Source organism: Chelonoidis abingdonii, chromosome 2 (genome assembly GCF_003597395.2).
Source record: "Chelonoidis abingdonii isolate Lonesome George chromosome 2, CheloAbing_2.0, whole genome shotgun sequence".
Classification (NCBI taxonomy): Eukaryota; Metazoa; Chordata; order Testudines; family Testudinidae; genus Chelonoidis; species Chelonoidis abingdonii.
The window spans coordinates 235,788,569-235,801,089 of NC_133770.1; the positions used below are offsets into that span (position 1 = coordinate 235,788,569).

A 12,521-nucleotide genomic window follows, 5' to 3' on the forward strand; every position below is an offset into this window, starting at 1 on the left:
CTCTCACAGTAAAAAGATTGCACTACATTATTTCTATGAGGTGAATTGCAAAATATTTCTTTCATCATTTTTACAGTGCAAATATTTGTAATAAAAATAATATAAAGTGAGCACTGTACATGTTATATTCTGTGTTGTAATTGTAATCAATATATTTGAAAATGTAGAAAACACCTAAAATATTTAGTAAATTTCAATTGGTATTCTATTGTTTAACAGTGCAATTTAAACTACAATAAATCACGATTAATTTTTTTTTAGTTAATCACATGAGTTAACTAAGATTAATTGAACCCTAATTTTAAAGTTTCTTTTATGCAGCTCAGATTTTGGGGCAGATCCTTTTCATGACTATAATGATTAAGCCTCCATTGTTCTATATGAAGATAGAATTGTAAGTTAAAGTTATCAGCTGAAAAGTTTGATCAACTTACAAAAAAGCCTGTAAAAATTCAGATACCATAGTGATGGGCTACTTCATAAAAACCTTGACAGACAAAAATACAAGGAAAACTGTAAAGATACCATCTGTATTAGACAATCTAGAGGTAGCCCTAAATTATCTATGAATGTATTGAGTACAGTTGTACTCTACTTCCAGTGCAAGACCCTATCCATTAAATAAACAAGTGATTTTTGAGTGACAAGGGCGTGAGGTACTCTCTTTCATTATATCAACTTCTGTTGGTGAAAGACAGTTTTGTTGCTTACACAGCATTCTTCTTCAGGTATAAGAGTGCCAAAGCTGGCCTCTCTCACCAACAGAAGTTGGTCCAATAAAAGATATTAACTTACTCACCTTGTCTCTCTAAAATCCTGGGGCCAATATGGCTGTAACACCACTGAAGATAAATGATTTTTTGTCAGCCAACTGGTTGTTTAAGACAGTTTTCATGTAGTTCTTTAACCCATGAGATCTAGCAAACCACACAGCTGAGATACAGAATATCTAAGTAATGGCGTAATGCTTTGCTGAACTTTCTGCTTCTTAGAAAGAGTTTCAATAGCAACGAGTGTAAATTATATTAATAGAATAGTTTAAATAAATAAAACTAAACAAATAAAACTGACAGGAAGCTTGTGAGCAATAATAAATGAGATTTCTTGTCAACAGAGTTATACGCACTAATTACAGTCCCTTAACAGTGCATTAACAGCTTCAAAATAGATTTTAAAACCTCAAAATATGCATTAAAAATAAAGGTCTGGTTTGGGGAAACAGCACTTTCCCAAACATGCAGGGAGGAAAGACAGTGGCTAAAGACACCACTGGACTGGCACTCAGGAGAACAACAATAGCAACACCACCTAACTATTGTGTAGTGCTTTTCATGAGTAGATCTCAAAGCACTTTACAAAGTGAAGATAAGTATCATTATACCAATTTTACAGATAGCAAAACTGAGACAGAGATGCACCCAAGATTGTTCTGTTGCAGGTTCCCTGCATGATCATATGTAAGCACTTAATCTCTTTCCTCAGTTACACCTCTGAAGACAGGCCTACCAAAGCTTCCTTCTCCTACCTCTGTCTGTACAGATCATAAACTTTATGAGTCAGTGACTGTCATTCACTATAGGCACATCACCTAGCACAATGTGGCCCAATTCTTGGCATTCTAGGCATTACTGTAATAAAAATAACTAATAATAACTAACAGCATTTTAGGGGGAGATTTTTCAACGTATATAAGGGACTTGGGTATACAAGTCTTATTAAAAATCAGTGGAAGTGGTCGGTGTTCCTACTTCGCTTAAGCACATTTGAAAATCTCCCCCATAAATTGTGTACAGTTGAGTCATACATATAAGCCATATTTAAACCTTACCAAGAAATTGCTGCCTGTCTGCTTGTCGTTTCAGGCTCAATTTTACCAAATCAGCAGGGACGTCTGGCAGGCTAGCCACCTCCTGAAAAGTATTGATGGCTTTTTGCAATATTTCATTGCTTCTCATCTTCTCAGCTAAGTCATCCTCACACTAGGTGGAATCACAAAATTGTTATAAATAACAAATCACATAGTTTGGAGTTTAAAAAAATTCTTTTTGATTAAGGCAAAATTGTATCATTCCTCAATGTGTCAAATTTAACAAGTGTCTTCAAGTGTAGGCAATTTTGGTGTGAGCTTGGAGCAGAACTCTAGTTGCTTGTGCACTCTGGCAAGGTGGATTTATATCCAGCATTCATATATCCCTGGGAAATGTTTGTCATCATATGTATGAGAAATTATATATGCATAATAGCACAAGGCACTTTGTTCACAACCACCTATAGCAGATTCTTACTTCTACATTCTCTTCTTGACAGGCATCCGTGTAAATGAGATGAAACGGCATTCTTATATCAGAAGATTTGTCATCATAGACCATTTTCTAATATATATAGATTTTGGGCCACATTTTCTGTTGACGGAACTCCACTGAAGTAATTGAGTTATTCCAACTGAAAATTTGTCATTATGTATTTTTCAAAGGTAACATGCTAGTGCAATGCATCATTCCAAATTCTAAAAATTTTGTGGGTGATACTAGTTGAAATCAGAATTTCTGCTTTAAAACGATAATATTAATGATATGGAAGGAATATGTTTCATACAGATCAGAGCTACCAGTGGATAATGCCTAATTTTCTAAACTCTCCAGACGTTGCCTGATGAGAAAGTCAGAGAAGCAGCCCCAGGAGCTGAAAGAAACCTGAGCTATTGTTAAAATGCTACGACCATTTGCCAGGTGCTCAATAATTTTCTGGTAGCTTGTGGCATCTACTTGCCATAACAATAAATCTTGCATTATTTAAAGACAAATTGTTACACTTTATCAGCATGGGAATGAGAAGATCGGTTCTATAAGGTTTAGAAAAATGTTCAGAACATTGGACCCCACCACTTTCTCTCCTCCACCCCAACCCCACATGGGGAAGAGCAGCAGGAACCAGGAGGAACTTGCGGGGGGGAGGGAGGTGGGAGACTATGACAATTCCCAGACTCTCAGGATCCTCCCTCAAAGCAGCCAGCACCAGTCAGAACCAAGGTTAGGCCTTCTAGCTCCCCTTCCTGTCCCTCTGCTGGGTGAGCGCTCTCTCGTCTTGCAATAAGGGGGAAGCTGCCAGGAGAGCAACCTTCTCAGCCTTCTGACAGCATGAGAATCCTGGATATTTTCCCGCTTGTTTGTTGTGCTGCTGTTGGCTGCTACCCTCCCAACCTCCATTCAGTTCTTCTTCCACCACTGGAACTATTCTGGTCCCCAACCTGCTTCTCCTGTTCATCGGGCTTTTCACCCTTACCTCTTCCATTTATACCTTCTGCTCGTGCAGACTCACTCTTCCCTTTACCTAGTTTCTTCTCTTACTACCAACAATTCTTTCCTGTCCTCCACTTCTACCTACAGTAGCTGAAAGAATTCTACTAGGAATATTCCATGAATCTCATTTTGTTTTTGAAGTTTGAAAGCAGACTTAGATGCATATTGACATACAGGGTAAAATCCTTGCTCCATCGTAGACAATGGCAAAACTCCCATTGACTTCAAGAGAACCAAGATTTCACCCCTAGCATGGAACCTCTCTCCATTGTCTGCATATATTTTGCTCCCCAGTTTTTAGTAGTGAAACAGAGCTAGACTGATCTCACATACTTAATTTTAAAAATGTGAATATTGATTTATATGCTTTCTATGCTGAGTCAAATTAGTAATGTTCTATGAGTCCTTCCTAATGTCTCCTATTTTTATTGGCCTGTGTTCCATTCATGTTTAGCTAATTAGCACGACGGGGTAGGTGTTTTTGTGCATCACAAGCACTTCAGTAATGGAAACTGATATAGGTCAATCAATTTAGATTCAATGTTTTATTGACTACACTGACATTATTTCAATCACATTAACCGCATATTGTTGCTGACAGTGGTTAATACCTAGCAACTCCTTACATACAGGTTTTTTTTTTTTGTTTGTTTTTTGTTTTTTTTTTTAAGTTTGCAACGTTCAATGAACTTCTTTGTTTATACAATTAATTCTGCACATCATGACTGAGTGGCTCAGGCTCACTATTCTGAAACTGAAAGGGGAAAATACCATGCAATATGGTCACATGAGTCAAACATTTGAGCCGTTTGTCCCAGAGACAAACTCAGAAATCAATAGTTAGGAACAATTTCTCTTTTCTTGATGGAATACCCTGTAAGAAACTGGCTTATTTTCTGGGATGAAAGATGGAGAAGGATGTTTAAGGCAAAATATAGCAGGAAGGAACAGTTGCCATCATATTCCATCATATATCAAATTTCATTGATACAGATCACATCACATATTATTTGGAAAGAGCTCTGAGATCTCTGAGGATGAAAGGCACTACCATCTATGTAAGATATTACCACTACAATATAGCAATTCTGATATGGTCTCAGCCAGGCCAAGAAATCAACCTAGAAATAATACCATAACTATAACTACTGTTGCAGAAATTTGGGGAAAGGAACATCCACGCCTTTACAGTTTTCAGAACAAGAAGAAGAAAAAAAACAAGCCCCACCTATCTATTAGGCAGAATCTGGCCAGTTTGTATGTATTGTATGAAGTCAATGATGCCTTCATAATGCAGGAGTGAGGACACTCTTAGGGCGAAATTCTGGCCTCCTTGAAAAGTAACAGTGTCTTACAAATAAAATTATGTAATGACAGTCTAGGGAATGATCCATAGTACTTCAGCGCACATCATGATTGTCCAACTGCTTTTTTCCAAGGCCCCTGTCCTCCACTGAAATCAATAGTAGTTCCATCAATTACTTAAAGGTGAGCATGCAAAAGTAGGAAGTTAATGCCATCTAGCCCTGATTGCAAATTCCATACGTAGAATACAAGGCTGCCAAAACCAGAGATGCACCTATAATAAGTTACTTATACATGTCTGAGAAAAGAGTGCTAATTATGACATTAGGGCCTGATTGTTAGCCCCTTTCATAATCATACTGTTACATCAAAGTGGTCCAAAGTGATATTAAAACTGCCTTAAAAGTGAAACTGAAGTTCCCAACATTCTGAAGGAAATCTTGGATGTCAAAAAGTCAGCATAGCTGACTTCATACCACCTGCTCCCCAGTTTAAGAGGTGCTTTGGGAGTGAGGAGATGTCGATGCCAGGAACAGGAGAAAGTACTCTGGCCAATCCTCTGCCAGTGGAACAGCTTATAGGGAGTTGTTCCTGTTAGAGTATACTGGAGCAGCCCCTCGCTAGCCTCAGAATAGTAAATAGTAAAAATGGGATTTAACACTAACACTACGCTCTGCCTCCTGAGCCGTTAGACTTTTATCCCCATTTACACCTGGACAACTCAATGGGGTAACAAAATGGCTCTAGCTGCAGGCAAAATTTGGCCCAGTACTTCACACACACACACACACACACACGCACACACGCACACCTTCGATTGAAGATGCGCCAAAGCTGTTCTCCTTGTCTCTCTTTTTGTTTTTTACAACTGCAGCTTCAATCTAAGTGCAATGGGGGTAAGTATTAAAATCACCATTCCCTCACACTTGTACTAGTTTCATCCAAAGTCCCCACTGAAATGCAGGCTGCTGTTGTTTTCAATTTTAATTTTCTGTAATGCTTCTATAGACATTTGATGCCAGTTGAACCCTCCCTCTTTCTGGCCCACAGACTGCTTTAGCAGCAAGAGAACAACTATTTCAGTGTGGCATTTTGTTAATACTTTATTTAGTGTTATGGAGTCTTGTTGTTCTGTTCTGACTGTTAAGCTCTGTGAGACCGAGTAAGAACAGAGCTACACACATTTGCGACATTCTATTATACTATGAGGAGTTACTGTTTAAAACATTTGCGAGCATTAATTTACAGCTCTGTGGAAGGGATTAATTCATAAAGAAGGGAAATATGAAAAGCATTGTTTAATAAAGAAATCTGTTCTTAACTGAAACACCATCGCACAAATGGGGCCAAATGTTCTGCTGGTGTAAAAGGGTGTAGATCCATTGACTCCAATGGAATTTCATCCATTCACATGATCAGAGAATTTGGTCCACTGTATACTACTGTGTATGCACTAGTTTTTTGGTAGTTGGGGCTTTGGTTTTAGCATAACTGTTATTTACCAAGTGAAAACTGATAGTGACTCCAGTTCAAATGCCTCATTACTTGTAGCACAGCTCAACTTTCTTTTATTGTGATGGTTTCACTTGACTTATCTTGATTAATATGAGTTCAAATAGATTTTTATTACACCTGTTCCTGTGATTCCCCCATGCTTTATGAAAATAAAATGATTATTTCTGTTTTGGAGTTATTGTATCAAACTAAATTATTATGAAGTTAGAGCTTGTTTTCCAGTGTCTATTTTCAGGAGGAAGATACTTGAAACAGATAAGCAGGGGTTTTAAATTAAAAACCGGGATCACTGTATAGAATACAGAAACAGTCTGTTTTGTACACAAGATTCTATTATTAGATAACCTCTGAATATTATTTTTACATTTACAACAGTTTCACTGGTACCTGTGCTTTCCCATATCTTGCTCGTGGACTCTGTGGATATTTGCTCACTAATACTTCAAAGGCCTTCACAGCTTCTTCAACTTTTCCCTGAAAGGAAGATATTTATACTAAATATTTTCTGTATCTTGTAGCAAAACACTTACAGAATCCTGAGGGATAAATGGTATAATATGATTAGTACCCCTGATTTTATAAAACACAAAGCAGAAAATATTTCATTGTTAATTAATAGGTTTTTCTCTTACACACTATCTGACCAGATTGCCTGCTTATTCTAGAGAAATGCATTTTCATGAATTCATATAGGTGAATATAATTAGCTGCTCTTGGTTAAAATCAGTTGTTTTGTTTTGTCTTACAATGGCTAAAAAAACTTTGATGGATTAAAATTGTACTGTAAACCACTACACACTAAGGTGAATCACATTAGACCTTAACAAGTAAATTTGGCAGAAGCAGTTAATCAAGAAATTTAAAATTCAATACAAGATATAGCTGATTGTGGCTAGAATTTTCACCTCAGCAGAGCTGAGTTGACCAAGGTTTTGCCTTGCCCAGATGTTACAGTAACCTATGCTTTTTTACAATGGGTGGCTTCAATAATCACAGGACAATAGCCCCTCTGGGTTGACTATATATAATGACTGACATGACAACTATGATCCAGTCTAGTTTTAAGGATTGCGATTATGAATGAGGATTACTGCTGTGTTATGAGCTGAACATCACTGTCTCTCATTTGAAGTGATGGCTCACTTCTGCTTCTGTTAGGGAATGAACATATTTCACTGGTATACCCAGAGAGATGATGGATCCAACTAAAGTGGTTTCAGACATAAATAAGGAATGTATATACCATACGTCCAGTAAACAAGTCTGTTGATTATTTAGTGCAGGGGTGGGCCAACTTTTTGGCCTGAGGGCCACACTGGGTTTCCGAACTTGTATGGAGGGCCGGTTAAGGGAGGCTGTGCCTCTCCAAACAGCGAGGTGTGGTCTGGCCCCTGCTCCCTATCTGACCCCCCCCCGCTTCTCGCCCCCTGATGGCGCCCTCAAAACTCCTGCCCCATCCAACTCCCCCATTCCCTGTCCCCTGACTGCCCACCCGACTGCCCCCCACTGCCCCATCCAACCACCCCTCCTCCCTGACCACCCCCAGAACTCCCACCCCTGACTGCTCCCCGCTGCCCCATCCAACCCCCCCATCTCCTGCCTGCATCCCCGGGGACTCCTGCCCTAATTCAACCCCTCTGTTCCCCACCCTGTGACCGCCCCACACCCTATCCACACACACCCCCGCCTACCACTCCAAATTCCCCTGTCCCCTATCCAATCCCCCATCTCCATACCCTCTTACTGGGCTGCCTGGAGCACTGGTGGCTAGCAGTGCTACAGCCGTGCTGCTCAGAGCACCAGGACAGGCAGCCATGCAGCCTGACGAGAGCCAGCCATGCCACTGCGCAGCACAGAGCACCGGGTCAGGCTGCGGCTTTGCTACTGCGCTGCCCTGCAAAAGCTCACAGCCCCACCACCCAGACCATTGAGCTGGCGACACAGTGAGCTGAGACTGCAGGGGAGGGGGAACAGCAGGGGAGAGGCTGGGGGCGAGCCTCCCGGGCCAGGTGCTCCGGAGCTGGGCAGGAGGGTCCTGCAGGCCGGATGTTGCGTGGCTGTAGTTTGCCCACCTCTGATTTAGTGTGATATACTAACCCTTAACTCTTCATAAAAGGCAAGGTGGCAGCTTCACCCAAAAGAGCAGTCATTAGGCTGGTACTCATGAATCCATCTCCTGATGCTGAGGATCTTGCTAACTGTTGCCCTGTTTCTAACCTGCATTTTTACATAAGTTAATTGAGAAGACAATGACAATGGAACTTTGGGATCATTTGGAGTCTTCAGATTCAATTATTTCCTCTACACTGAATCTGGGTATGGGACAGAGTTCGCTGAAGTTTCGCTGATTGGAAACTTTTTCCCAAAAATGGACAGCAATCAGATGTCCAGGCTGATTCTTTTATATCAGCAGCCTTTGATGTGGTTGACTCAACTTTGGCCTTGGCACAGATGGACAGGATTGTACCTGAGTATTCCAATTTATATCTTTCTTGGGGGATGTGGGGAAGGGGAGAGAAGCTGAGTGACCATGGGACACGTTGATTTGAGTGACATATGCTGGAAGTCTCATGCTGACAGTACTAAAATATTCCTGGAATTTCTAAATATTATAGTTTCCTAACTCAAAAAGTGTTGCAGCCAACACAGGGAAATTCTGTATTAGACTCTGTCTAATAAAGAGGAACCAATCATAGAACTAAAAATTAATGGTAACTTGGGTACAAGTGATCATGACTTGACCATGTTTATAATGTGCAAACAGAATAAAGTCCAGACCAGTGATATATATTGGTGTTTTAAAAGGGTCAATTTCATAAAACTGAAAACAATTATGAGCCAAATCAACTGTGAGGAAGAATTTAATCAGAAAAAATTGAATAATTGGGAATTGTTTAAAAACATTTATTAGATACCCCTAAAGCCTCAATCCCACATTTGAGGGAAAAGATCATATTGGTTTAAAAAAAAAAAAAAAAAGACCTGGTTTAGAGGGGAAGTGAAGGCAAGGCAACTATATATGTAAACAAACCAATGGAAAAAGGGGAAATTGAAAGTAATGAACATAAATCAGAAGTCAGGAACTGTAGAAAAGTGATAAGGAAAGCAAAGGGACTAAAGGAAAAATCTATGGCCAGCAGAGTTAAGGACAATAAGAAGTTTTTAAAGTATATTAGTAACAAAAAGAATCTTAACAATGGTATTGGCCCATTATTAGATGGAAACAGTACAATCAATAATAATGCAGAAGAGAAAGACGTGTTAAATAAATATTTCTGTTCTGTCATTGGGGGAAAAATAGAAGTTATCACATGATCTGTAGTAATGCAGCACTATCATATGATAACACTTTCTATTCCACTAGTATTGCAAGAGGTTGTTAAACAGCAGCTATTAAAGTTAGCCATTTTTAAATCAGCAGGTATAGTTAACTTGTATCCAAGAATGTTAAAGAACTGTCAGAAGAGCTCACTAGACCATTACTGTTGATTTTCAACAAGTCTTGGAATACCAGGGAAGTTCCAGAAGACTGGAAGAAAGCTAATGTTGTGCCAATATTCAAAAAGGGGAAAAAGGCCTATAATTACTTGGACATCCTATCTGACATCCATCCCAGGCAAGATAATGGATGATATGGAACTATATTAATAAAGAATTAAAGGAGGTTAATATAATTAATGTCAATCAACATTTTTGGTGAGATTACAAGTTTGGTTGATAAAGGTAATTGTGTTGTTATAATATACTTAAACTACTGTAAGGCATTTGAGTTGGTACCACATGACATTTTGATTAGAAAACTAGAAAGATATAAAAATAAGATGGCATACATTAAATGGATTAAAAGTTGGCTAACTGATAGGTTTAAAATGTAATTGTAAATGGAGAATCATCATCCAACAGGTGTGTTTTTAGTGGGGTACCACAGGGATTGGTTCATGGCTCTGTGCTATTTGTCACTTTTATTAATAACCTGGAACAAAATGTAAAATCATCACTTATAAAGTTTAGACATGACACAAATAATGAAAAGGACAGATTATCTCAATGCCTTGGTAACATGGGTCCAAGCAAACAATGTGAGTTTTAATATAGCTAAATGTAAATGTATACACTACAAACAGCGGCTGGAGGAGATAGCAAGGCAGTTGAGCTACACTATCATCATTATGTGGATGGCACACAGCTCATTTTCTCTTTCTTCAGCCCCATATGGTACAGTGTTTTTGCTTTTCAAGATGTGGGCTGAGCTAGGGGCTTGGATGAGGGTGAAGTGAATGAAGCTCCAGTCACATAAATCAAAAGTAATCCTGGTTGGTTGAGAATAGAATAGAGATGGCTTCTGCCTCTATGACTGAGTAAGACTGTTTACCTTTTGTCAATAAGATTGCAATTTAGGTCTACTTATGGGTCCCCAAATGCTCCTGGAATCCTAGGTGGCCATCTGCTTTTGATGTGATGACTGATCAGTTCTCTCTCATGACCTTCCCACCCTTATCCTGGCCTTTGATATTCCAAACATTGCACTAGTTACTTATCTGAGTGCAATTCAAGATGTTTGTATTGATTAGAACTTGTCAACATTTTTAGACAAAAAGCATTTTGTTAAAAAAATGAGATTTCAGTGACAAGGAAATTTTAGGCAAAAATATTTTGTTAATATAAAAAATATTTTTGACTAAATTTCAAATGAAACATTTTGACTTTTCTATATTTTTCATTCAAAATGGTGGAGGGGGGGGAAATCAAATTCTACTCTCCCTTTCTTTTTAACTTTTCCTTTCCCCTACTGGAAATGAGTTGAGGGAAGAGTAAAAAGGGAGATAAAATGGAGTTCTGTTCTTCTCTTGCACCCCTCTCTCGGTGGAAAAAGAAAGGAAGAAATAAAAAAAAAAGAGAGAGGAAGTGGGATTCTTCCTCACCATTTCAAACAAAAACATGACAAAAATCAAATTTCAGTGGAAAGAAAAGGGAAAAAAATGAAAAGCTGAAAGGAGAACAAAACATGAAAATTTAATTTTTTTGGAATAAAATGAAAATTTTAATTTTGCTTCAAAAGATCTCATGTCAAAATTTTCATTGATAGACAAAAATAATGAATAATATGAAAAATTAAGTATTTTTTTAAAAAGTTCATTCAAAAAGATTTTGAGGGATCAGGTGGTACCCATGAAGAAGATGGCTGCCTAGTTTCAGACTTCCTCACTCCCCACATAGCAATTTGTCTCTAATAATTATTTTCCAAGCAAATTGGCAATAAGTGTCATCAAAGTTTAATTAATCTCCTGGATAAACTTCAAATTGTTGACTATGGATTTCAGTGAAAAAATAAAGAGAGGTCACAAAAGACCTAAGCCTGAATCACCTAAGCAGCTGAAAGGGTAGACTGCAAGGCCACAGCAGGACCTAGCTCAAGATATCGCAGCACTGAAGCAATTCCTCACAGACTGACTAGATTCAGTCTCAAAAGATATTTGTGGACTCTCTCAGGATGTATGTGATATAAAATCCTGAATGGGTCACGTGGAAAATGAGCTACAAAAGACTGCATTGAAACCAGGGAAATGAAAGAAGAAACTGCCTCCTTAAAGCTTAGACTAGACAGATTGGAAGAAAAACAGGATGACTTAGAAAACAGATCTTGAAGAAACAAACTTTATCTCTTGGGTATTGCTGAGGGTCTAAAGAGGATGATTATCATCAGCTTTCTTCAGAAGCTCCTCCCTGATATACTTAAATTGGATCCCCAGAGACTCCCATTAGATATTGAAAGGGCTCTTCAAATGCGTGGGTATTAGAAGCCAGGAGTCTGGCAAACTCAGACCCATCATCATTAAACTTCAGTAGCTTGATGATGTAGTAACGTTAATGAAAGCTGCTAGAAAACCTGAAACCCTTATGTACAAAGGCCACACATTTTCTCTTTTTCCCTGACTTCTCAGCTGAGCTTAACAAAAAGAAGCCTGCATTCAATGGCATAAAGCAAATCTTCAAGCACTCATTCACCTTCAGTATGGATTTAGCAGGCTCCACAAGATTTTGCAAAACCCACTATGAATCTTGGCCAACACCTCAAAGACGGAGACCAGATTTGACCAAAAATAACAGAATGGTTTTTCATCATGAAAAGCCTATTTCAAGAAGTTTAAAAGTCAGTTGGTTTTCTTATATGCCCTTGTAGATGTGATAATATTCCCTTATATTGTCTTCCAGCTCCTAGTAGATAACCAAGACTCAAATCTTGCTGATCTCTTTGGGAAATGAGCAGTAATAACAACCACAACGCATAGAATAACTGTTTAACACTAAAGCCAGGTCTACACTGCGACTTTAAATCGGTTTAATGGCCGATATACCGATTTAACGCTGCATCCGTTCACACGACGTCGTCATTAATATCGA

General features: G+C 38.6%; 1 protein-coding gene across 16 annotated transcripts in view; it reads right to left on the reverse strand.

Moving 5' to 3' along the window:
- ASPH (aspartate beta-hydroxylase) overlaps positions 1–12,521 on the reverse strand; it is a 522,004-nt gene that overhangs the window by 350,032 nt on the left and 159,451 nt on the right. For all 16 annotated transcript variants that reach the window (XR_012655352.1, XR_012655354.1, XR_012655353.1 and 13 more), the window contains 2 exons: positions 6,507–6,593; positions 1,829–1,979 (listed from right to left, as the gene is read on the reverse strand). Coding sequence is in view for 13 of the 16 variants with exons in the window: in XM_075063044.1 (XP_074919145.1) it covers positions 1,829–1,979; positions 6,507–6,593 (238 nt within the window). In the remaining 3 variants the exon portion in view is untranslated. The remainder of the gene's footprint in view (positions 1–1,828; positions 1,980–6,506; positions 6,594–12,521) is intronic.